The sequence below is a fragment of the Stenella coeruleoalba genome, assembly GCF_951394435.1.
Source record: "Stenella coeruleoalba genome assembly, chromosome: 15".
NCBI lineage: Eukaryota > Metazoa > Chordata > Mammalia > Artiodactyla > Delphinidae > Stenella > Stenella coeruleoalba.
Genome location: NC_137161.1, coordinates 58,003,395 through 58,025,970, shown reverse-complemented (window position 1 = coordinate 58,025,970; position 22,576 = coordinate 58,003,395). Strand labels below are relative to the sequence as shown.

Below are 22,576 nucleotides of genomic sequence, written 5' to 3'. Positions count from 1 at the left end.
TCTTAATTGTTGGATGATTTTAGATCCCTAACAAGGACCTACCATGAATTTAACTTTTTTGTTTGTTGGAGCAACAGCCAGGCTGACCTGACATTTGTGACTTTGGACAAACAATTTACACTCTCAAGGCCTCAGTGTCTGCTTCTGTACAGTGGGGAGATAATATCTCCACCCAGCATGGTTCATTCCTATTTCTTTGTCAAGCTTCAAGCCTTCAGTCTCCTCTTCCAGGAAGTCATCTTGACCTCCCCTAAGTCTTCACGCTCACAGCCCTTGAGTTTCTGGCCACTAATCACAGCAGGTGGTAATTGTCTATTTACACTGGACAGCAAGCTCATTGAGAACAGTGGCCTCGGTCATATGAGTAGGTCTGTTGAATGAGTGGATGCGAACGAGTATGTTCACCAGCAAATGGGCAAGTTAGCTTCACCCCCGAGAACCTCCAGGACTAGCCCAGACCGGCCATGCCCCAGCTGCTGGAAGCTGGTTTCCAGAGTGGTGGGGCAAGAGGGTAAGAATGATTCTGAGGACCCATCTCCATTCTGGTGGCACAAGCCCAGCTAATGCCAGAGGAGAAACCTCGTGGGGACCCGAGACAATTTACCCCTTTGCTTACGCAAACTCCAGCTTCTTTAAGTCTCGGATGGCAGGGAGTTCCCCAGGCGTGTCTTCAGAGGAACTTCTTGTCCTGGAGAGAACGGGCAACGCTAGGGAAGAGCTGGCTCCTCACCTGTCATGGAGCCCCCTCCTAGGGGGGACGCCTGCCCCAGTGCCCAAAATTCCCCAGAAGGACTACCTTCCTTGGGCTACTGTTGTCCCCTTGTTAAAAAGAAAAACCTCAGGACAGGATATTATTAAGGCATTACTGTGTGTTTCACGGAAAAGAGCCTTAGAGGAGGCATTACCCACACCCATCCCAGACAGCGCATAGTAGGTGCTCAAACAATGTATGATGAAGGAATGAGGGAAAGACAGCTGCTCTGTGGTCACGTTTCCTCTGCCCTCTGAACCTTAGACCTCTGCCATCTAGAAAATGGGAATGATACTGGTCCTGGCTGCCTTGAAAGGTGGCCATAGGTGTCATTTGTGTTACTGGATGCAGAAGGCAGCTTATGAACTCTTAGCAGGAGAGAATATCTCCTTGGCTTTAGCTGAGAAAGAATTGGGTACATGATGGCAAGTTCTGAAGTGGACAGAGTGATAAATCTTGGGGACTCTGCCTGGGTGGTGACTGCAGTGAGAGATTTTAGATGGTCATTGGCTGGCGGGGAGCAGGGGAGGTCCCCCCAAAAGAGGAAGAAGTGTTAATAGCAAACTTAATATTAGGTCCTGCATGGTCTGGACCAACTCCCATGCCCTTCCCCTCTCACCTCTGGATCTGCACGAGGTTGCCCAGGTCTTCCACATCCTTCATGGATTCAGCCTTGAAAGGCTCAATGGTGAACTTCTCCTTCACTGCTCGGAGTAACTTGGCCTCCCCATGCTGCTGTAGGGACTCCCACAGCTCCACTGTGTCACTCAAGGCAGCCCTGTGGAGGAAGGGCTTCAGACCCAGTCATGGTGACTGGGCTAGACCATAATGTGGGGGGTGGGGGGGTGGCGGCTCCATGAAGGACCTCCTACCTATTCAGATATTTTCCTTCCTCAACTTAACCCCTACTTCCTCTAGAACGTTTTCCATGACCACTCAAGTCTTTATCAATTCCTCCTTTTTCTCAACTCTCCCAGTGGTTTTATTTCCCTTTTTGCTTTGGCTACCAGGAAGCTCAGTGCTAAATTCTCAGTTGAACCACTGCAATGGTGTAGACCTTACAGCTTGGGTAAAGTATGCTTAGGGGGAAGGTGGCAGAGATTCTCTGGAGATTAGGCTTAAATGATCAAACAGATCACTGAAGGATTTAGATTCCTTAATTTAAATTAAGGAACTTTGACTTCATCCTGAGGGAGGTGGGGTGCCTCTGAAAGATTGTAAGGAAGGATGGAATATGATCAGATGCAATTTCTAGGGAGATGTGCGCTGATGGTTGAATATAAAGTGGCGTGGAAGAGGAGAATGGAGGCAGGGAGGCCAGGGGAGGCTATGGCTTTAATCTAACCATGACAAAACAGTGGCTTGATCAGGGGATGGAGAAAAGAAAACGAATTCAAACCCAGGTCAGTCTTAGATTCTAGACGTGGCCCAGCGCCTGTCATAAGGCCAGCCTTCAAATACTGGTTGAAAGAATGATGCTGGCTGTGTGACCTTGGGCAAGCTACCGTACCCCTCTGAGCCTTGGCTTCCTCATCTTAAAAAAGGATAGAATCACTTCTGCCCCCATCTGACTGCCATTCATGCTGAATGAGACCCCACAGAGTCAGCACTGGGCACAGCACCAAGACCGCTGTAGGTGCCCAAGGCAAAGGATCCCACTCTCCTGCCCCCGGCCCCCACCTGAAATGGGTGACACAGCTGAGTCCCACGAGGCTCCCCAGTCCAGAGGGGTCAACGCCAGTGCTGCGGAGGTCCAGGGAGAAGTCTCGGCCCGCCGCCTCCAAGGCGCTGCCCAGCACGTAGGTGTCGGGAGGTGTGAGCCGGGTGCCCAGGAACGAGAGGTGGGCCGGGAGCCCCTGCAGCACATGCTGCCAAAGCCCGGCATCCAGCGCCTCGTGGGCGCAGTGCAGCAGCTCCAGCAGCCGCCCCGCCTTCAGCGCCCCAGGCTGCAGCCGCTTCAGGTACCTGGTGAGCACCTCCTGCTTCCTGACCGCTGAGGTGGAGCCCGCCAGCCCTGCCAGGGCTCCCAGGCAGCAGGCACGAGGCTGGAAGACCAGCCCAACCAGAAAGCGCGGCACGCCCTCCAGCCAGTTGTCATAGGGCCTCTTCTTCCTCGGGGTCAATGCCAAATACTGCGGCAGCTCCTTGTCCTTGATTTCGCTGCTCAGAGCCAGCCACATGGCGCCCAGGAAGCATTGCAGGAGGAAGCTGGAGAAGGCCAGCTTGGTCTCCGGGGCCCCCGGGGTGGGCTGCACCAAGCCTTGGGCCACAGCCCAGACCCTCACCTCGGCCGATGGGAACTGGCCCTCCCGCAGGCTGCTCTGGTGACCGCGGCCCAGCTCCCAGGCCAGCCTGGCCAGTCCCACCAGGGCCCCTGGGGGGCTGTCACGGGCTCCTGGGCCTAGTAAGCCAACATAGAGTCCCGTGAGCGTGGAAGGCAGCTGGGCCTCATCACCTAGCTCCAGGAGGGCCTCCAAGAGCTGGCACACGGCCCGGCACACAGTGGGGCTATGGCTGTGACTCAGGAGAAATGGCTGGGACTGGAGGAGCGCCAGGGCTCTCTTTTGGTGCTCGGTGGTCCCCGAACACTCAAAGTAGCGCATCACATAGGTCTCGGCCTGCTGGGCGGAGAAGCCGGCCACTTCGAACAGAGCGTCGGCCTTGCTCAGGCTCTGGGCCAGGCGGCCCCGGGGCCGGGCTGTAAGCAGCAGGGTGCAGCCTCTCAGCAGCTTGCGCTGGAAGAGGCCCGCCAGCAGCCCCCGGAGGGAGCGGGCTTCTGCCGACGTGGGTCCGCCCGCACTGTGCAGGAAGCCGTCTTGGGCTTCGAGCTCCTCGAAGGCATCCAGGATGAGCAGAATGCGGTCGGGCCTCCTCAAGATGTAACTGAAGACCTCGTCGTCCACTGACAGTGGCTGTGAACCCAGGGAGAAGAGCAGATCCTGCAGGCGGTAGGTGTCCCCCGGACGGTCCAAACAGTGGCAGGGGATGCAGAAGATAAAGTCGTACTGTGGCAGCTGGCCGCAGGCCCAGGCCCAGCTCACGGCCTGGACCCAGTGACTCTTCCCCTGTCCTGCTTTGCCCAGCACGGCGATCACCTGCGTCTCACGTGGCCGCCGGTGGTTGCTAGAGGCCAGCAGCACCTCGCCCAGACTTCCTCGGGCCGGCTGCCGCTCTGCCCAGTCCAGGGTGGTCAGCTCTCTGTCCTGGCTTTTGCCGCCGCTCCTCTCCAGCCTTACCCTCACCAGGTCCACCTCCACCAGGATGCCTTCTGGGCCTGCGGGCTTAGCCTGGTACTTGTTCCGTAGCGAGCAGTAGAATTGTTCCACACTCTCTGCACATGTCAAAGGGTGTGGGGTGGGGGAGAGGAGGATGCTAGTGGCAGGATTGGCCACTGTGAGGGCAGCAGAGTGGCCAGCCCGGCCACCATCACTAGCTTGTTCATCCATTCGTCAAAGTCTTCCCCGACTGCCTTCTTGATTAGCTGCCTCCTTCAATTACCCAGACACTCATTCATTCATTCCTACACCCATTCATTCACTCATCTTCTCACTTGATTATCTGTCCACTCTTTCATTTACTCACTAACCCTCTTCTTTTGTTCACTGACCATAGGGAGGTCATGGTGGGGTTGGTGGTGCTAAGAGTTAAGATAGTGGAATCCAGGTTTCTGGTTCAAGTTCCAGCTCTACCACTTATTGCTGTTACGTTGAGCATGTGATATACCCCACTAGCCCTCAGTCTCCTCATCTGTAAAATGGGGATCATACTGGGGTTATTTATGACTTTGTTTGTTTGTTTTGGCCGCAAACAATCCCGGGAGGCATGCGGGATCTTAGTTCCCTGACCAGCGATTAAACCCGCGCCCCCTGCAATGGAAGCGCAGAGTCTTAACCACTGGACCACCAGGAAGTCCCTGTTTACAACTTTAATGATTGACCACATCTCATGTGCCTGGAAGTGTACCTGGAACAGAGTCAGACTCAGTCGTCTGGCCGTTCTCTCAGCTGCCCTTTCATTCCCACCTTCCATCTCTCCCACACCCATCATCCACTCCTGCCTTCACCCACTCTCCCAATCACCCTCCCTTCCCTGTTTCATTCTCTCAGCCTCACAAACAAGATGTCAACACCTAGCATGGGCTTACGAGGGGCAGGTCCTCAGTAAATATTGCTCTAAGTGTAGGTATAACTGGCGGAATGAATGCTGAGATGGCGGAATCAAATGAGCAAGTGAATGAATGAATGAGCCAACAAGTGAGGGATTGAATAAGTGTTGGGTGAATGAGTGACAGGAAGTCTCCAGCACCCAGGCAGAGGGACCCTGCCACCACTCACCAGGCCACTTGGGAAGCTTGCTGGATGCCTCGTGAGCTGCTGGGCATTGGGTGGGGGACATCTCATCCTCTGGAGGGGAAGAAGCCAGTGTCAGAGTTAGGGTGAGGGGCGCCCCAGGGACCTCCCTCCCTCTGGGGCATCGGTCCTCTGAGTATCGCAAGGTCAGAGCTGACGTGGGCTGAGTCTCCGCAAGATGGAGGTTACCAGGTGGTGACCTGAGGCTGTATCCTGCTCAAAGGTGTCTTTTTTTGGCCAGTTGTACTTTTAAAATTTTCACCAGTGTTTTAAAAATCACAATATCTATGTTAAAATCAAGATCTCCAGGGCTTCCTTGGTGGTGCAGTGGTTGAGAGTCCACCTGCCGATGCAGGGGACATGGGTTCGTGCCCTGGTCCGGGAGGATCCCACATGCAGCGGAGCGGCTGGGCCCGTGAGCCATGGCCGCTGGGCCTGCGCGTCCGGAGCTTGTGCTCCGCAACAGGAGAGGCCATGACAGTGAGAGGCCCACGTACCGCAAAAAAAAAAAAAAAAAAAAAAAAAAAAAAAAATCAAGATCTCCAGATTCTGCTGACAATTCAGAAGATCTGGCTGCATTGAGCCTGTTTTCCTGCCATGTAACAAGATGGTGAAGGCTGGTGGTGGCCCATGGATTCTCCAATTGTTCCCCTCACCAACCCTCCCACGTATGCCCCCTCCCTGGAGACCCTCCCTGCCCCGTTTTACACAAAAACACAACTTGCCCGTGTCTGCAGGCAGCTCTGTTCGTGGACCTCATTGTCTGAGGCAATCCCTTCCCCCAGGGCCTCAGTTCTGCTTCCAGTAACTCTCACAGGTCCTGCTGATTCTTACCTGTTAGGTTTGTGCGGGAGGTCAGGGCTGGTTCAGGCATGCTGGGGAGGTCAGCTGCCGATGGGGCAAAGGGGCTGGTGGAGCCGGGCCGGTCTGGGGACTTTGGGAGGCTGTGGACAGCTGTGCTGCTGGAGGCGGGTGTTTGGCTGGCCTGGGGCATCTCACCTACATGGGGAGGGCAAGGAGTACAGAAACAACAAGGAGCCCACTTGGGTGACCCCCTTCCCAAATCAGGCTGTAGGGCTGGGAGTCTGGGGAAAGGTGAGGGGAACTTCCAGAGGAAGAAATTTCAGGCCGAAGTTGAGGAAAGAGCTCTGGAGTTACAACTAGGCTCCCAGAGCCTTGGTTTTCCCATCTGTGAAATGGACACAATCAGCTCATAGGGAGCTTAGGGCAAGTGCTATACAGCACTTTTCCCACTGTGTGGTCAGTACTCATTTTCCTGGATGCCCAGAACACCCTCTTGCTCCTGGGGCACCAACGCATTATACAAAAACTGGCATGCAACCTTCAAAAGATGCTCTTGAATTGAGTGGAAGTATCCCCCTTAGCCTCATTCTCTCTCCCATCCCTTAGAGACCAACATGCCTTCCTTTGGACAATTCACAACCTTTCAATGTGGCAGGTCAGCAGGGACCATTTTACTGACCTGGAAACAAGGCAATTCAGAGAAAGCTATGCAAGGATGCATACCAAACTGTTCACAACGGTATACTAAAAGAGTGAGGGAGAGACTCAGGAACTCTTGTAAGTATCTCTTATTGCTTGGTTTGTTAATGAGCATGCATTGATGTTGTGCTTTTATTTTAGATTTTTTTTTTTTTGATGTGGACCATTTTTAAAGTCTTTATTGAATTTGTTACAGTATTGCTTCTGTTTTTGTTTTGGTTGTTTGGCCATGAGGCATGTGGGATATTAGCTCTGAGACCAGGGATTGAACACACACCCCCTGCACTGGAAGGCAAAGTCTTAACCACTGGACTGTCAGGAAAGTCCCGATGCTGTGATTTTAAAATATAATAAAGTTTATTTTTTTTTGATAGAAAAGGAGAAACTAAGGCTTACTCGGGGAAAGTGACCCAAAAAATGCCACTTAGCCACTTGGTGTATCACTCACCCAGACCACGTTGGGGAGCCCTGCTCCTCCGCTTTGATTTTTGGGAAATGGGGACAGAGATGGGTGTTCTGGGGAAGGAGGATCATGAGAAGGTGCTAGGCTAAAACTGCCAAATATCTGGGACAGGGGTGGGGTGGAGGGGGGATGGGATCAGGGAGTAGTCAGGTCACAGGCAGAGGGGGTGGGGCGTCCGGCCTCGCATACTCACCTTGGTAGATGAGTATACTGGAGACCCCTGTCCCAGCCCCTGAGATTTGCCAGAGCCCCTGGGGCAGAGTGGAGAGAGTGGGGATGATCTGGATGGGTCCAGGAGGGAGACTCAGGCAGCTCAACAAGGAACTGGAAGGGGGCACTGCAAGAGACAAAGGCGGTGAGGTGGGATTCTCCATTAACATCTTAATTAACAGCTGACTCCCTTCTAAAGGGCTCCAGTCTTCCAGAGAGCCGCAGCTGTGTCTGCTTGCCTGTGGTGGTGGTGCTGGCACAGAGAGGGCGCTCAGTTCCCAGCTGATGAAAGCAGAGGGCTGGCGGGTGAATTCCCTAATTGGCGGGGATTCCCTGCTGTGTTTCCTAGGAATGCGTTTCCTTCCAGGGCATGTTTTCTGGCACAGGCTGGGTTGATGGGGACATCGAGGATGGCATTGGCTGGGACAGAAGTGGGGGACACTAGTAGGGGAGGAATTCCCGTCCCTGGCGGCTCCTGCCTCTGGGCAGCGGGGAAGCCCACCCTCTGCAAGCCCCTAACATACCGGTGTCCTCCAGCCGGGTCTGGCTGGGTGCTGGCTCCTTGTTGAACAGAGCAGGTGGTGACGGGCAGGGCTGAGCTGAAGATTCACTCACTAGCCCCACCAGGAAAGCACCGGTCACCACGGGCATGGCTAGGGGCTCAGCTGTGAGGAAGGGCCAATGTTAGAGGCTGGGTGAGATCTGGGTGGGTGCCTGCAGGGGCCTTCCCAGGGTAGGGAGCGCTCTGGGAGCAGATCTCTACTGGCAGTGGAAGGAAACTCCTGTCCTCTTCGCTGCCCTGGGTGAAGCTGGTTTTATCAGCAACTGCTCTGTGCCAGGCAGCCCTCTACCCCCAGCCTCCTCTTTGTGACTGGGCCCTGAGAGCTTCCTGCCATGGAGAGCTAGGGGTGGGATAGACCTATGAATAGGCTGTTAGCCCAGGCCCCTACCAGCTTGTACAGCCAGTCACTGAGCCCCCGGCCCCCTAAGAGGCCCCAAGCACTGCCCATCAGACTGGGGCAGGAGTTTATCTCCTCCATTTAATTGGGAGCCCTAGGAGGGTGGAGACTTGCCTCCCCCATCAGATTGGGAGCTCCCTGAAGACAGAGACTATTTCTCCATCATCCTGGGGTCTTCGTGGACAGGGTCCCTGTCTTCTCCATCCGATTAGAACTTTCTGAGGGCAGGGACCAGGCTTCCTCCATCGGACTATGAGGCTTTCATTCCTCAGTCTGTTCCCGCAGAGGGGCTGGTTGCCCAACCTTTGCAATAACAACTGAGTGGGAGGGGAGCGGGACTGATGAGTATGGGGGAAGAGGCTCACTGAGGCATGGGGGCTCTACGGAGGGTGGGAGGGCACTGGGTAACTAGCTGATCCGAGATGACTCTACACTCTGAAAGGAGACATGTGGCCTGGAGGGGCAGTGGAACTAGGTGGTGGTGGCAGGATGGGGTCTCAGCTCTGACTCAGAGTTAAGAGGAGGGAGGTGTTAGGGGAGAGCCTTTGTAGGAGGAGTTGAATCTCCCAGCAGTCCCTGAACTTCAGAGCACGGGCTATGGAATCATGATCTTGGTTTGAATCTCAACTCCACCTCTCACTTGCTGTGTGATCTCAGACAAGTGGCTTCACCTCTCTGAGCCCTGGCTTTCAAAGGCCAGTTTACATGTGGGCCTGAGGAGGCCCTGGCTTTCCTGCCCATCAATCTCCCAGGACCCACCCGCCTTGCTCACCTAGCTTCCTGTGCTTCAGATCCACAGGCAGCTCCTCTGGGAAGGCTGCAGAGAGAACACTATGGTCATCAGCCCCAGGGAAGGGGTATTCCAAGCCAGGAGGGGCTTGTGGACCCCAGCAGGCCCTATAGAATTGCCTTAAATGGCTGGGAAGTGGCCTTGGGGGTCCCTTTCCCTCCCCAGCCCCCAACAATTTCTGCCCCTACTCATTTGCTTGAGCCCAAACCCCATCTTGAAGCACCCAGGACAGTGAGGCACTGGGAGAGGCAGAGCCACAGAGGGGACACAAGAGGAGTTTGAGTTAAAAAAAATAATACTAAAAATTTAAAAAACCCTGCTTTTGGTCCCTTCCTAGCTGTGCGTCTCTGCAACACAGCCTCTCTGAGCCTTTGGTCTCTCATCTGTGAAATGGGGGCAGTGATTCCCACTTGGCAGGAATGCATTGGAAATCAGTTGAGTGAGTATCAAGCATGTAACACATTGAGAAAACCCCTATGTGTCCCTTAGCAAGAGGCTGATGAACCAAATTATGGTTGATCATGTGAAATACCACACAGCCCTAAAAATAACAAGGATGCTGAAGGACATATGGGGCAGTACTGGTGTCTGCAATTTACCTTGAACTGTTCTAAAAATAAAATGGTTGGATGGGCGGATGAATAGAGGGATGGCTAGAGATGTGTTAGGACCACTATAGCCAAACACTGATGGTAGAATGGAAGTGATGGGTATATGGTTGTTTGTAGTACAACTCTTTCATCTTTGCTGTATGTTGAAATTTTTCATAATAAAATATTAGGGAAAATGTTTATGAAATGAAAAGAAAGGAAGAAAGAAGGAAGGGAAGGAGGGAGGAAGGAAAGGAGGAAGAATAAAAGAGAGAGGAAGAGAAAGAAAGAAAGAAAGAAAGAGAGAGAGAGAGAAAGAAAGAAAGAAAAAGAAAGGAAGGAAAAAAATAGAAAGAAAGGGAAATTCCTGGAGGCAGGACCATGCGTTTTCCATTAGTGCTAAGAAAATAACCTCCCAGACATGTTAAATGAAGAAAGAGTGTAGGTAAAATGTGGTCATTTGTGTGAAAAAAAATTTTTTTTTAAGAGCTGGCTTTTAGACAAATAGAATATTCCTAACAAGACTAAAAGGGCACTGGCAACATAGGTTGTCTTCAGGGAGGGAAAATGAGGGACTGGGGGAAAAGGATGGGAGGGAGATTTTTTTTCACTGAATATTTTTTACACATTTTGAATTTTTATGCCATGCACCTGTTTACCTGTTCAAATTAAATAACTAGGTACAGGGTTTACACATGGTCTGGCACATAGTAAGCTTTTGATTAACTGTTAGGCCCATTTTATGGAAATTTTCATTCAGTGGATATTTATTGAGGTGCTCCTGCATGCCAGCCATGTGCCAGGTGCTGGGGATGTAGTAATAAGAAAGACAAGGTCCCTGTCCTCACAGTGGGGGAACTAAGCAAAAGGCAATAAATAAAATAAGTCCAAATTATGACAAGTGCGACAGGGAAGGAGAGACACAAACAAGGTGAAAATAAGTGAGGTAATTTATATGGAAAAAGTTGGTCTAGGAAAGCCTTCAGGAGGAGGTGACATGCTGGCCAAGACCTAACAGATTCCCAAGCCCACCATGGGAAGGGGGAGGACATTCCAGATAGAGAGAACAGCAAGTGCAAAGGCCCTGAGGCTGAAAAGGATACATGGGTTACAGGAATGGAAAGAAGCCAGTATGGCTGGAGCATGGTGGCTCATAGTGAGTTAGGAGAGGTGGGAAGGGCCAGCTCAAACAGCCCTTGTGGTGTGTATTTTGTAGCCATTGGAGGGTTAGCAGGGCAGCAAAATGATCTGATTTGCATTTAAAAGTCCACATTGGCTGCCGGGTAAGGACAGATTAAGGAGGCAGGGAGACTGACCAGGAGGCTCAGAGAGATGCAGGTACTTGCCCAAGTTCATATAGACTATAAACAGCAGATCCAGGATTCAAACCCAGATCTTGCTGGGAAAAAACTGTGCTTGAAGAGACCTCCCTTAAATACAGGGGTGACAACTAAGGATGGAAGAGAAGCCAGAGCCCAGAGGTCCTTTTGGAAATGGCAATCAAAACAGCCAGAGGTAGAGACCCATCAGGAGAGGGGCCATTTGATCCTGGGCCGTCTGCTTCCTCCCTGGGTCACCAGGGAGCAGTGGTGAGGGAAGAGGTGGGTGGGACACCCAAGCCTGGCAGAGCAGACAGAACTTAACGAGGGAAGCAACGGGGAGCCGTAACAGGTTTTAGAGCCAAGGCATGGCTGGAAGTCAAGCAAGGCTAGGCCGGATCAGGGAGGGGCTCACTCACGTCTTTTCTGACTTTTCTGTCCTGCTTCCTCCAGCACCTCCACACTCTCGCTGATCATTTCTTCCAGTCCTATGTGCTCGACTTCGGGGAAAAACCAAAGACACCAACACACACAGTCAGTGGACGTCCAAGGTGAGCTCCCATTGTCCCTATGTTGGGGATGATCTGACCATCCATCAAAGGTGGTTGTCGGGTATTACAGCACTCTCCAAGGAACAAGGAAGGAAATGCAGGCTAAGACAAGACCCCCCCAACTTACTGAAAATGTCTTTGCTCAGGCCCTCCAGCTGGGAATCCTGGAAGACATACTGGTCCAGTTCCGCTGCCCAGACAAGAAAAAGTGCAGTCAATCAACTAGTTCTCACCGAATGCTGGGCAATGCTTATTGCCCAGCCCGGCCTTGGGCTGGGCATCGGGGAACCGTGACCCTCCAGACCTAGCGCACACTGGGGCTCAATAAATGTTGCTCAATGAATGATCAAATTAATGAAGGAACACTGAAACTTCATGGGCTCTTAATCTAATTGAAGGGATGATATGTATGCATACAAATTTATCTATTGCTATAAAGTAGTGCAACACAGCGTAGTAGAGTTGTCTTGAGTTTGAGTTTAAATTCCAGTTCTACTCCCCAATTGCCTTACAAGCTGTACAATCTTGGGTCAGTTACTTAACCTCTCTGGGCCCCCATTTCCTCATCTGTGTAATGAGAATAAATAACACCTACGACCGAGGGATGGATGGTGAGGGTTAGAGGCTCTGCATTTAAAGCAATCAACACAGTAGCTAGTACACAGTAGACAACCAATGGTGGTTAATTATAGGAAGTGGAACATGGCATGGAGCCAAATGGAAGACAGTTATCATGGCAAGAGGAGAGAGTGTATATAGTGGGATGGGGCAATCAGGGAGGGCTTCCCAGAGGAAGGGGTCCTGAAGCCAGACTTTGAAAGATGGGGGTTGGGGTAGATTCTGAGAGGTGAAAAGTGTAGGGCTATCTGGGTAGTGGGGACAGAGTGAGGAGAGGTGTTTGGGAAACTCTTAGAAATAGGTGTCTTCAGTAAAGGTTTCATGTTGGGGAAAGTTAGGACTGGATTTTACAGGCCATGGGGAGCCATAAAAGGCTTCTGAGTGAGGAATGGAGTGAGGGCATAAATGGTGATAATGATGATGATGGTGTTGATGGCAGTGGTGGGGTGGTACCTAACACTTACTGAATGCTTACTCTTCTCAAATTCCTGCTCTAAACACTTTACGCACAGAAACTTATTCAATCCTCACAGTGATCCCATGAGGCAGGTGTGATTATTATTCCCATTTTATGGGAATGGAAGCCAATGTAATCCTTCGGGGTGCCTCAGATGACTGCATGCCCAGGACCAGAGACTTCAGGAACAGACTCGGGTGAAGCTGCCTCCTCCACTTGCTCCCACTTCCTGTGTAGATGCCCCTAAGGGGAGAAAGCCCCCAAATCCTAAGTGATTTGGGAAAAAGCCCAACTCATTCATTACTGCCTCCAGTTGTGAGGAAATGTGAATACTCTCAGCCCTAAACATTTCTGCTTCTTCCAAGTAAATTCTCAGGAAGGGAAGGAAGCAGGCAGGTTCTCAGTTCTGTAATCTTTGAGACACATACAGTTACTGCTCCTCTCCATTTTCTGCCCTTGTATGATGCTGGATTAACTATGTGTTGGGGAATGTCTAGCCATGTTCATGCCAGACCTCCTAAGTGATGTGATTCTTGGGATGCCAGGAAAAGGGCCACGAAGAACATCTGTGCAGGTTGTTCACTGTACAGGATGCCCAGAAAAAAGGGCAAATGGGGGCAGGAATCCAGCCTTCACTTTGATAGCCAAGCTGTTACATCTTAATGGGGGCTGCATCCTCTAGAAGAAGGGGCATCTTTTTCTAATTCAACAAAGCCTCTGTATGAGACAGTGGTGAACCTGGTAAGGAGGGATCCTTCACCCCCCACAAAAAACAACAGAAACACCTCTCCCCAGAGAGTCCCAAAGAGTTCTGCCCTTGTCTGAAAACTGTAGGTCTTTTTCAAGCTGCCAACCAGCCTCTCAGCTTGAGCCTTACCAAACCTCCCCACTCTAGATACCTTCCCTCTTGTGGTGAAAAATAAGGACTTTGAATTTCAGACCTACCCATTACTATCTCTAATGCAGCCTTGGGTAGATTCTTTATCTCTCTAAACCTCAATTTCCTCATCTGTAAAATGAAGATACTAATAGTACCTACTTCCTTTGTTTTTGTAAGATTTCAATATGATAACACATGCACAGTGGTTTGCAGGCTGCAAGTGCCCCCCAAAGGTAGTTATTACAAATACTAGAGTAGTTTAGCTTAGGAGCTGAGGAGAAAGGGAGGGAGGGAGGGGCATATGATACGGGCTTTGTGGGAAGGAAAGAAGAGCAACAAATAGAAAAATGTATAGAAATGGAGGCAGAAGATGGAAAAGTGAGATTTGTTTGCCTGGTGTTCATTAGTGAAGGGCTCTATTTCCCTACCTTTCTCCATCTCCCTTCTTTCCCCGATTCTCTGTCCTTTTAGCCCTCGCTCCCCATCCCCCCTTGCCCCGATTTCTGAGGGAGGGCCTGGAGGCTCCTGGTGAATGGGTGAGATTAACAAAACAGATAAAAGAATCTTTTCCCTCAATTGTCCTTTTTCTGGGTTCATAATGCTTCCTCACCGATATTGGCATAAGCCTCCCTGGTCTCTTCATCACCTTCCATATCACACAACAGCCTGCTGAACTGTTCGCAGTTGATGGTGTCCGTATCAGGTTCTGGGAGGAAAAGCCACTTGGATGAAGCAGGAAAGATCTGGGAAGAGGGCTGGTGGGGAAGGAGGGAGAGGCAGGGCGGGCTGGGAGATATTTCCATCAGGAGCCGGAGTGGCAGGGAGTTGGAGCTGTCCGTGGTGCTGACCGGAATTCCACAGCCAGGGCTTCCCCTGGTTGCCATCTCTACTGCAGGCAGAGGGGTGGGGAGGGACTTGGAAGGGGCCAGAGGGAGGAGAACCCACCTGAGCAGAGCTCTAGCTCTTCTTCTCCAGCCAGGTCCATCCGGTCATAGAGGTGGTAGAGATGCAAAGGGTCAGCATTGCTGTTGAGAAGCTCCAGGTACCCACCTTCTAGAGGCCCCAACTCCATGGTTGTGTGCTGTCCACTGCCTGGAAGGGAGACGCACTCAGTTAGCTCATGGGGTGTTGGAAAGATGCAGGGAATTAACACCTATCACAGTCTCCAGCTGGGTCTCTTGGTGAAGGCCAGGGTTGGCAGAAACCAAAGAAAGTGAGCAAAGGTTCTCATTCAGCACCTCTTATGTGCTCAGGGCAGTGGGGAGAAGCAGCCCTATGTCCTTCCTCCACAGAACCTACAGTCACACTGGGAAGATGCCCGTGACACAGAAAAGGGAACTGGAGAAGTGTAGATTCAAGACCTCTCATACCTGGGAGCCAGGAGACCTAAGTTCTGCTGCTGGCACTACCATGAACGACAACAGCTAAGATGTACAGAGCACCTACTATGTGCCAGACACGTGGTCTAGCACATTTAATCCTCACATCAACAACCATATGAGGTACGTACTATTACTAACCTCATTTTGCACATGAGTAAACTGAGGCTCGTAGAGGTGAAGTGACCTACCTAAGGTAACCCAAGTCCAAACAAGATTTAGTTCTGGGCAGTCTGATTCATGGACCTGCATGTAAGTGTTATGCTCTCCTGCCTTGGATGACCTCAAGCAAGTCTGTGCTCCTCTCCATGCTTCAGTTTCCTAATCTGTAAATTGAAAGAGTTGGGGCATATTTCCTCTAATATCTTTCATTATTAATTGTTGGAGGACATATCAGATGCCTTAGGTTCTACTTCATTTAATCTTCAAAACAACCCTGGCTGTATCCACACAAAAACTTGTATACAAATGTGCATAAAAACATACTTCATAATACCCCAAAAATGGAAACAATTCAAATGCCCATCAATGGATAAATGGATAAACAAAATGTGGTCTATCCATACAGTACTCAGACATAAAAAGGAAGAAAGTACTGATACATGCTTCAACATGGATGAAATTTGAAAACATCCTGATAAGTGAGAGAAGCCAGACACAAAGGCACATCTTGTATGATTCCATTTATATGAAATATACAGAACAGACAAATCTTTGGACATAGAAAGTAAATTCGTAGTTGGCTACGGTGGAGGGAGAATTGTGGAGGGAAATGGGGAACCATTGCTCGTGGGTATGAGGTTCCTTCTGGGGGAACGATGAAGTGTTCTAAAGTTGGCTGAGGGTTGGTTGCACAACTGTGTGAATGTACCAAAAAGGCCATTGAATTGTACCCTTTAAATGAGTGAATTGTCTGACATTTGAATTATATCCCAATAAAGCTGTTAAAGCAAAACAAAACACTGGCACTGGGAGGTAGGCATTATGGTCTCCCTCTTGCAGACGAGCAGCGTGAGGCTCAGAGAGGCTAACAGCCCCCTGACGTGCAGCTCTTGCTGGCTAGAGCCAGTGTGAAGCTGCATCTGCGTGGCTCCAATGACCCCGCCCTACTCTCTAGTGCAGGGAGTCTATGATTCCATGGTCTGTTCATTTCCTGTTGCTATTGCAACAAAGTACCACAAGCCTAGTAGCTTGAAGCAACTGAGTCTTATGCCCTCACAGTTCTGGAGGCCAGAAGTCGAAAATCAAGGTGCAGGCAGGGCCGTGGTCCCTCTGGAGGCTCCAGGGGAGAATCCTCCCTTGCCTCTTCCATATTTGGGAATTGATGGCATTCCTTGACTTGTGACCTTGTGGCCACATCATTCCGTTCTCTGCCTTAGTGGTCACATCACCTCCTAATCTTCTGCCTTTCTCTTAAATGGACATTGATTTAGGGCCCACCCAGATAATCCAGGATATTAGTTCAAGATCCTTAACTTAATTACATCTGCAAAGACCTTTTTTTCCCCACATAAGGTAGCATTCAAGGTTCCAGGGATTTGATGTGGGCATATCTTTGGCGGGGGCACTATTCAACCCGCTATACTTGGGATGCAGATACATGCTGGAAAGAATCAAAAGAAGCTTCTCGGAGAAGGTGAGAAGAGAGCTGGCCAGAGGATCTAAGACAGCCTTCTGAGTGCCCAGCCTGGGCCAGAATAAAATGAAACTGAAGCAGGGAAATGTTGTGAGAAAACACACACGCACAACTTACCACCACCTCCCCAGGTGTTTCTTCTCCTTTCACTCATCAACAACTCTTGCTAGCTCTGGAGGGTCTCAACACAGACGCACATATCACAGAGAATGAACTTTCCAGTCCAACGAGAGGCCCTGGCCGGGGTGGACTGTTTATAATGGGTTGGGTGTGGGCTACAGGAACACAAACATAGCAGGCTTGCGTTAAAGGCCCAGCCAACCATGACTGGAGGAAGCAGAACTGAAAGATGGGGCCGCCATCTCCCGTTTCTTGGAGAGGGGCCAAGGCTGGGAGGTGCGGGGAGGGTTCCACTTCTTCCAACAAGTTGTCCTGGGAGCCAACGAAGCAATCTACTGTTCTGTCCAGGGTGGTAAGAGAAGACCTCCCTGTCCCAAATCTTGCCTGCTGCCTGCCTCCCATTTTTCAGTCTGTGGTCTTTATTGCGAGCCTACATTGTAGCCATCTGCCTTTCTCCAGACTGTGGCATCTGGGGACAAGAGCTCAGGACGAACCCCAGTAATTCCATGAACGAAATGTGTGACTTTAGTCAAGTCACTCAAATTCTCAGTTTTCCCACAAGGTCAGCCAGGGACCTTCAAGCTCAATCTCCTTCATCCTACAGAGGAGAAGATGAGACCCTGAGAGGGGACGTACTTTGCACGAGGCCCAAGAGTCTGCCGGTGGTGGGGCCTGCACCTGATCCCCTAGCACAAGACTCCCCGTCCACGCTCTTTCCTGCCAATCAGAATATATCCAGTCAAATAAGCACTCCCATTTATCTAGGCTCAGGAATAGAAACTGGGTCCCATCACAGATGGGCAATGGAGGGAGGTACAGTGGGGAAGAGCCTGAAGAAGTCTAGCTAATTGACAAGCTCAGCTTCAAACATTGGACAGCATCACCAAATGTGATCAAATACCAGGGCAATACACTGACAGTAGAGAAAGAAGGCAACTCCTTTGAGCTTTTGGAGTCAAACTGCCTGGCTCTGAAACCACTCCTATCTACCAACTCACCACAACCTGGGTTTTTTTAATCTCATTTTTTAAATCTTTTTAATCTCATTTTTTAAATCTCTTGAAGCCTCAGTTTCCTCATCTTTATTTTTATTTTTTGGCCACGTGCACGGCTTGCAGGATCTTAGTTCCCTGACCAGGGATTGAATCCAGGCCCCCTGCAGTGGAAGTGCAGAGTCTTAACCACTGGACCACCAGGGAATTCCCTCAGTTTCTTCATCTGTAAAATGGGAATAATAATACTTGGTAGCTCATAAGGCTTAGGTGAGTTAATTCATGTAGAGCCCTTAGGAAGGTGACCATCACTTAGTAAGTGCTTAATGAATGGAAGCATAGAATAGCGTCCAGCACACACTTGATGAGCACAACGTGGGTGATGGTCCTTATTATTATTATTAATTCACCTCTTACCTCTGTGAGACTGATAAAGGGATCCTTTCTCTTCCATTCCTGCGTTACCACATTGTGAAGCCAAGCTTTCTGTTCTTTTGCATAAGGAGACCCCACAACCTCCACAGGAACAAGCAAGCCCCAGAGGCAGCAGTGCAACCTGGAAAGTCTGCTCTCAGACACCCCCAACATATACCTCAGCACCTTCCTGCATCTCCAAGACAAAGCATGCATCTTACACATTTCCTCTTGACTAGACAAAGATTTGCAGCTCACAACAGACTTCTGCCTCTAGCCCCCAATCTGAGCTCACAAAGAGCCCTAGGGAGAAGGCATGTGGAGTATTATGCCTATTTGACCAAGGAGGATACTCAGACACCTCGCTGAAATGGCCTGTCCAAGGTCACCTGGTTGGAGAACTTGAGTTTGAATCCTGGCTGGGAGACCTTAGGCAAGTGACTTAACCTCTCTGAATATCAGCTTTCCCACCACTAGATTGGGATAATGATACTTACCTTGTGGGACCATCAAAAGGCCAAGAAGGGCTCTGTGTGGTGTGCCAGGCACACAGGAGGCCCACGGTCAAAGGAAGTCCATTATATTGGGAGCCTGAGAATCTAGGCTTGCAGTTTAGAGCTCCCCGAAGTACCATAGCGCCTCCCATTCATGCCAAAATCAACTTGGCCTGGGACCTCCCGGGGTTCCCACAACCATGTTTCCTGTGTCTCTAGATGCTTAGGAAGTGCTTCAGAGCCTCCTAACTGGACTCTTTCCTCCTCCTGCAATTCCAGAGCAGGCTGGAGGCAGAGAGCCCTGACCACCTCACTGCAGAGGAGCGAGTCCCTGTCAGCTGCCCCAGCACAGGACAGATCCTACAGCCAAGGAGCCCTTGAGTGCAAGAACCCTTCCTCTAGCTCACCTACCCCCGGGTTCTCTCCATCAGTAGGACTGATGGTGCCTAGCTAGAATTCATAGGTGCCCTCTGAGTGCCAGGTACCAAACAACATGATTTATAGACATTATCCCGTTTAGCTGAACTCACACATTAGCTATTTGTATTTCCATTTCTCAGATGAAGAAACAGGCTCAAAGAGAAGAGTAATGAGCTGGGATCTGAAGCAGCTGCCTGGCACCAAGGCTCAGCTTCTTCCAGGCTCTGGCCCCCTGGCCACCCTGGGGAGGTGCCTTCGCCCGGAGCGAGGAGGCATGGGTGGCAAGACAAGTTCTCCTTTTGAGGAGCTGTCTGGGGTGCAGCAGAGGAGTGGGCTGTGTCTTTCTGGTAAGTGGGCAGTATTTTTAGAAGGTTCTCTTTGGACCCGCCCTTCCCCCTGGGCCACCACCTTCCACATCCAACTTGAGAAAAAGTTCTTAATCCTTTTGCCACCAAAAGTCCCTTTTGGGGTTTGTTTCCATCCCCATTTCACACTACACTGCAGGTTTTGAAAGCACATACACACCAAAATCGTTTTTGAAATAAAGGTTCATTCCTCTCTCCCCTGAGGGAAATCAAGTATTACCAGAATGTTCTAGCTCAGACCTTGATATTCAGTTTCTGCAGCCTTTCTGTGCTCCATCTCTGCTGGGGAGAGTCTTTTGTGTCTGGGGTTGTGCTGGACGCTCTCTATTTATTATCTTGTTTCAATTGTCACAACAGTTCTGGGAGATTGGTATCATTGTACACATTGTACAGATGATGACAGTGAGGTTAGGCTCAGTTATCAGCTGCTTTCTTCCCAGAGAGGGGGGTGTATCCTTGAAGGTCTGAGGAGGCATTCAGAGGGAGAAGGGGACTCCTTTGCTACCCCAAAGCCTTCAGCACTGCTATGCACTGTGATGAAAGAGCATGAGAAGAAATACTTCCCTACTTGTTGACTGGGATCTTCTCCTGAGGAAGGAATGGAAAATCTCTGAACCATGTGTCTAGAGACATGGGTTTGAGTTCCAGCTCTGCCTTTGATCTTGAATACCATTCTCTACCCTTACGAGCTTTAGTTTCACCAACTGGGTGTGGGAGCCCACTCAGATGAGGCATTTGGGGATTCTAGATTCCTCATTGCCTATCGGCTTTCCCCCCTGCCTTTCCCCAAAGGCCCCCTAACACCACTCTGCTCCCCAACTTCATGACAAGCTGCTTCCGCAGGCCACATGGTGGCCAGAAGCCAGGAGCCCAGGGTTACTTATCTACCACAACCAGCCCCCAGTCAGCAACCCTGTGGATCAAACAAGTTCCTCTTTGCTTCTTGCACCCTGTAGCCCTCCAGATAAACTCAACAAGACACCTTGCACTTTTTTTCTCTCCAAACCTATAAAACAATGATTTACTGAGCATCCCCTGTAAGAAAGTCACTGGGCTCAGTTCTCCGGGGGCCCTAGAGAGGTTTAAAACACAGCCCCTGACAAGAAGCTTGCAGTGTAGACCCGGATGATATCTTAGAAAAGAGACAAAATGTGTTGATAATGGTACAGTGGTTAAGAGTGTGTTGGGGGGCTTCCCTGGTGGTGCAGTGGTTGAGAGTCTGCCTGCCGATGCAGGGGACATGAGTTCGTGCCCCGGTCCGGGAAGATCCCACATGCCGCAGAGCGGCTGGGCCCGTGAGCCATGGCCGCTGAGCCTACGCATCCGGAGCCTGTGCTCCGCAGCGGGAGAGGCCGCAACAGTGAGAGGCCCGCGTATGCAAAAAACTAAAAAAAAGAAAGAAAAAAAAAGAGTGTGAACTCTGGGTTCAAATTACAGTTCCACACTAACTGTTAGACCTCAGATAAGTTATTCAGCCTCTCTGAGTTGTGGAATCTATTGCCTTTAGGTGGCATAGTGTCAATCTCAGTAGGTTGCTATGACTTGCTTAAAGCGACATAGCCAAGAAGTGCTACTAAGATGTAAGTTCCAGAATGAGAGCAGCAAGGTGTCACTTGCCACTGTACAACTGGCAAAAATTAGAAAGCTGGGCAACACCAAGGGGTTGGTGGGAGTGGATGTGTGTGGCCACCTGCAGAACAGCCTGGTACCACTTAGAATACCTAAGGATGCAGAGATCCTACAACCCAGTGATTCAATTCTTGGGTATATACATACCAAAGAAATGCTCCCCCAGCTCCACAAGGACACCCATCTGAAGTTGCTCACCGCTGTGCTATTTGTGGTGACCAGGAGTTGGAGGCCACCTGGGTGTCTATTGCTAGGGGAAGGACAGTACAAAGCAGCTGCTGCAATCTGTAGAGGATGGAGCAATAATTAGAAGCAACAGACCAAATGAACATGGAGGTGGATCTTAATAACATAGTACAGGGACTTCCCTGGCAGTCCAGTGGTTAGGACTCTTCCTTCCGGTGCAGGGGGTGTGGATACAATCCTTGGCTGGGGAGCTGGGATCCCACATGCCTCGTGGCCAAAAAACCAAAACATAAAACAGAAGCAATATTGTAACAAATTCAATAAAGATGTTAAAAATGCCACATCCAAAACAAATCTTAAAAAAAATATAACATAGTACAGAGTGAAAAAGTAAGAAGCAGAATGAGCTCTGATAGCCCAATTCTAGATGTGCAGAGTGACACACAGGCACATAAAAAAAGCAACACGTATTTAAGAACACATGCAAACAAAAGGATACACCCTGAGTGCATTCGAATGGGTGCCCAGAAAGAAGAAAGAGAATGGGGGAAACGGAAATTAACTAAGAGAGATGCCTCACGTGGACCAAAGATCATAGTGTACTGCGAATTGAGATATGAAGTTAACTGAAGATTGAAAGGCTCCTGAAGTTAAAAAGAAACCAAACCAAACCAAACCCAAAATGATGGACGCCTCACGGGGCTTCTGTGTTTCTGTGGCTCACCAAAAGAGGCCTGACACATGTAGATGCTCAAAAAGGAAGAAAGCTGCACTCTTGCCACCCTGTAGGCTGTCCAGGGATGGGGGGATTTGGGCCCAGGAGCCCCCAGTCCTGGGGGAGGAGATGAGAACGTGCAGGACTTGGAGATGAACAGGGAAAGGTGGGCACCATCTGTAGAGGAGGAAGCCCTAGCACTCTGGCCCCCGTTGCTGGTCCAGTAGGGGCAACCCAGGAAAATGAGGCAGAGAGGACTTCCGGAAACTGCTGGTCTCACTCAAGACTTTCACTTCCTGGAGAGGCTTGTGGAGGTCACAAGAGACAGAGTGGAGACTAAGGTATTTGGCAATGCTGAGGGGCAATGGGGCTGGAAGGCAGCTGGAGGTTCTAGTCACTTCTCCTCCAGGCGGGGAGATTGGAAGGTGTGTGTGTGTGTGTGTGTGTGTGTGTGTGTGTGTCTCCTATTACATCTTCCAATGTAGTAGGAGCCAGCAGACACAACAAGGAGAGGTCTTGAAATACTGTAATTGGGTGGCTTTGGTGCCTGACTCTGACCGTAGGCTCCTCCTCTGCACCGAAGGGGGATTGGCTTGGAGTGCGGATTCAAAATGAAGAGTGACTCAGGCCTACAGGCCTAGGTATTTTGTTTCCCAAGACAATTTGTGTGTGTATATGTGTGTCTTAATTACCATCGCAGTGTCTCCATATAGAATATACAATTAATTGTTGCCAAAGACCCCACTGCTCCCTATTGCATTCTGCTGGGTCCCATTGGGCACAGTT

General features: G+C 50.3%; 1 protein-coding gene across 4 annotated transcripts in view; it reads right to left on the bottom strand.

The window, feature by feature from the left end:
• CIITA (class II major histocompatibility complex transactivator) overlaps nt 1–22,576 on the bottom strand; it is a gene marked incomplete at its 5' end in the record, with an annotated part of 48,578 nt that overhangs the window by 9,440 nt on the left and 16,562 nt on the right. For 3 of the 4 annotated variants that reach the window (XM_079944070.1, XM_079944071.1, XM_079944072.1), the window contains 12 exons: nt 617–688; nt 1,371–1,529; nt 2,432–4,082; nt 5,086–5,154; nt 5,935–6,099; nt 7,260–7,403; nt 7,801–7,941; nt 9,008–9,052; nt 11,354–11,434; nt 11,613–11,675; nt 14,051–14,146; nt 14,386–14,532. In XM_079944070.1, the coding sequence (XP_079800196.1) occupies nt 617–688; nt 1,371–1,529; nt 2,432–4,082; nt 5,086–5,154; nt 5,935–6,099; nt 7,260–7,403; nt 7,801–7,941; nt 9,008–9,052; nt 11,354–11,434; nt 11,613–11,675; nt 14,051–14,146; nt 14,386–14,532 (2,833 nt within the window). The remainder of the gene's footprint in view (nt 1–616; nt 689–1,370; nt 1,530–2,431; nt 4,083–5,085; nt 5,155–5,934; nt 6,100–7,259; nt 7,404–7,800; nt 7,942–9,007; nt 9,053–11,353; nt 11,435–11,612; nt 11,676–14,050; nt 14,147–14,385; nt 14,533–22,576) is intronic. The other variant, XM_079944073.1, reaches the window with a different exon arrangement.